We start from the raw sequence: 3,666 nt of genomic DNA on the forward strand, positions 1-3,666 counted from the left end.
TAAAAAAAAAAAAAAAAAAAAAAAAACATTTTGTGAAAATAGACCTGTTGTATAATTCAGATATTGTAACATTAACTACAGCTATTCTCAGTGCAGTAGAGAAGTTCTTTTAATACAAGACTATGTTTTCCTATCACTAAAATGGCCCAATGATAGTTACTTGAATTTGACATTTGTTGACAGCTACTAAACCCCCAAATAGATGCTAGGTCAGTAACCCCCACTCTCCCTACTCTGCTCATTTCATAAGTCTGTTCTGCCATTTTGATGTGCATACTAACTACCACCTATTAACTTTTATTTCTACTGTGTTCTGAATATCAAATAGAAAATAAGACTCTGAAAGACAAAAAAATGAGGGCATCTCCAAAAGGGACCAGCTAGAAGTCAGAATATTTGAATAATAATTACACACAAAATTAAAATCAAAATAATGGGGAGAGTGGGGGGGAATATACACCATGAATAATAACAGTGACAGATAATCACTGAACTTTGCCTCTATTCAAAATGTCATGTATTTCTTCAGACTTTTATACACTGCCATCTCCTATACCCACCACCCTGCCATTATTAAGAACTTATTTCGTAACCAAGGAATCTACCAGTTGGATGAAAGAAATCTAAATTCACTCTTACTGGTAAGGAGTTAAGTGAAGACTACCTTCTTTTTTTCAATAACTATTGGCCATCAAATAATGAATTCAAATATTTGTTTAGTGCCTGTTTTAGAAATATGGTCTTATTTATAAATATGGCTTATAATTTCTAGTAGTACTTAAGAATATGTTTTCTAAATTACAGAAACAAATAGAATTTTTTTTAAAAAATTGTAATATGGAACTATAATTTACAACCATGCAGTTCACTCATTTAAAGTATTCAGTTCAGCTTATACAAAAATCATTAGTCTAATATTAGAACATTTTTATCCTACTAAAAGAAACCCATGACTCTTAGTAGTAAATCCCTTTTTTCCCACTAATCCCTTACCTCCAGCCCCAGAAAACCCCTAGTTTACTTTCTGTTTCTATGGGTTTCCCTATTTGGGGCATTTCATATAAATAGAATCATAAAAGGGTCATTTTGACTGACTTCTTTGACAGCATAGTATTTTCAAGGAACATCTATGTTGTATATCTCATTTCTTTTTATTGTCACGTTTAATCCATTGTTTGTCTATATTGCATTTTATCTATTCATCAGTTGATTGACATTTGAGCTATTTTCTGGTTTTTGCCTATTTTGATCATGCTTCTCTGAACATTTGTGTAGAAGTTTTTGTGTAGATATGAGTTTTTATCTCTATTGGGCATATAGCTTGGAGGGGAATTGCTGAATTGCTGGGTCATAGAACAAATGGAATTAACTAATCATCCTTTAGTTCAGGCTTATATGGTTATCTGATGCAAACATCTCATCTTTTTAATCCAGATGTGGATGCCAACAGAGAGTTGCCACTCACACAGCCACCTTCAGCTCACTCATCTATCACAAGTGGGAGCTGCCCAGGAACTCCAGAAATGCGTAGGCGACAGGAAGAAGCTATGCGAAGATTAGCCTCACAGGTAAAACAGAATTCCCAAACTGGGGACATGCTGTTTGCATTTTAACATTAAGGCAAAAATAGGGAGAGCCTTGGCAAAGTAAAAAAATATATGTGAAGATATACCATGAGAATGTGGAGAAAAGTTTCTGGGTTTTTTCATTTGTTGTTATCCCTAGGGGAAAAAATACCTTATTGTGATGGAATCAGAACCTTAGAGTTGGAATAACTTAGAAATGGAGTCTTCTGAGGAATCAATAAGGAAGTAGAAACTCAAAGAAGTTACATGGTTTACCCACGATCACAGTATAAGTAGTTAATAGTTTTTTTTACTTTTCTTTCTAGCTCAAAACTCTTTCTTTATATTATTCTGTCTATATTATGCTATACTTTATACTTATACTATATTTATACTTTATATATACATTTATACTGTACATTTTTTATGTTTGAGTTTGAAATTTCTCTTTTTCTCAAAGTAACATATACATAGAAAATCAAGTAATGCTCAAAACAAGCAGTTTCCTTTCTCTTCTCAACTCATCCATTCCCGAAAAGCAGCCACTTTCAATTGTCTGGCTTTTTTAATCTCAATATTTTTAAATAATACCCATATATTGCTCTAACTTTTCTTATTCATTTACACGTTATCTCTTGCTTATTATAATGATGAGGATAGCTCTTTCACTTTCCTCCTGTCATGCTCCAAGCACAATTACATCATGATTTTTGACTGAAACCCTATTACAATATTTTAAGCATTAATACTGTGCAATCATGATTCACTCTGGAACAAAGGACAACATTTTCTTCTTAAAAAAATTCTATGGGATTTATGAAATGCCTCATTTTAAATTGTACTTATTTTTCTTCAAATCTTTGACTAAGTCATTCCATAATTCTTACTATAATTTTATAAAGTGCATCTTAGTACTACTTTTCATGCTTATCAGTTAAATTTTCCCCTCAGAGATATCCATTCTAAAGCCCATGAAGCTCAGTCTAGACCCAGGATGTTCTTAAGGCTTGCCACCTCCTTTTTATTTTGAAAATTATTATCACTTCTCTTTTATCCCATATCACCTTCTTTCTTGATTTTATTCTTCATTTTCTTGGAACAGATCCTCCAGGAGCTTCCTAAGAAATTATGCATATAACATAAGTTTTTTGAGACTTAACATTTCCAGAAGCATCTTTATTCTATGCTCATACTCTTCTGTTTGTTTGACATAATATATCACTCTAGATTAAAAATTATTATCCCTCATATTTTGAAGGCATTGATTGCCCCATTGTCTTGAACTTCAAAATTGATGTCAAATAATCTGATACTATTCTTATTCAAAATTCTTTGTATATACCTTTTTTCTCTCCAGAAGCTTTTAAGATCTTTTTTATCACCATATTCTTGGATCTTTTTTCATAATTATGTTGGTACATAGCAAGCCCTAAAAATAAGTGTTTAATTTTGGAAAATGCTTTTGTATTGTTTATCAATAATTTCCTCCTGTTCTGTCATTTTATAACTCTTGTTAACTTGGTTAATAGGAGCTAATCAAAAATTAGATTTCCTGTGCTGATACTCTAGTTTTCTTAAATTTCTATCCTGTTTTTCATGTTCTCATTTTTGGTTTTGGATTTTTTTTTCCTTATAAGCCACTTTGGTAGATTTCTTCAACATTACCTTCCAATCCTTTCGGGACTCCCCCCCCAAAAAAAAAAAAAAAAAATATATATATATATATATATATATATTGGCAATCATTATTTTAATTTCCAGTAGTTTTTTTTCTTTTTCTGCAGTTGTCCCCCTTTTTATTTAGCATCCTATTCATGTTTTATGTATGCAGTGTGTTCTCTTTTCCTTTATGATTAGGTACTGAAAAACTAATTGGAAGGTTGTGTGTGCAGACAGCAAGATGATCCATTCTTTATTGAAAATACCCAAAAGTCAGTGTCCATATTCTCTAGCAAAGAATCCTCCAGTTTCTTGCCTGGGTGCCAGCAATCTGGAGCTGGGTAGAAGAGGGATAGGGTTTTACCAGTCAGTGTATGACTTTTGCTAAAGCCCTCCCCAGCTTTTTTTCTTTTTTTTTTCTTTTTTTTTTTTTTTTTTTTTT

At 31.9% G+C, this 3,666-nt stretch overlaps 1 protein-coding gene across 8 annotated transcripts in view; it reads left to right on the forward strand.

Moving 5' to 3' along the window:
* The window catches only part of Tanc2 (tetratricopeptide repeat, ankyrin repeat and coiled-coil containing 2), a 429,902-nt gene that overhangs the window by 321,530 nt on the left and 104,706 nt on the right, over window positions 1-3,666 (forward strand). For all 8 annotated transcript variants that reach the window (XM_048798117.1, XM_048798120.1, XM_048798121.1 and 5 more), the window contains one exon: window positions 1,435-1,568. In XM_048798117.1, the coding sequence (XP_048654074.1) occupies window positions 1,435-1,568 (134 nt within the window). The remainder of the gene's footprint in view (window positions 1-1,434; window positions 1,569-3,666) is intronic.

This window comes from Marmota marmota, unplaced genomic scaffold (genome assembly GCF_001458135.2).
Source record: "Marmota marmota marmota unplaced genomic scaffold, marMar, whole genome shotgun sequence".
Classification (NCBI taxonomy): domain Eukaryota; kingdom Metazoa; phylum Chordata; class Mammalia; order Rodentia; family Sciuridae; genus Marmota; species Marmota marmota.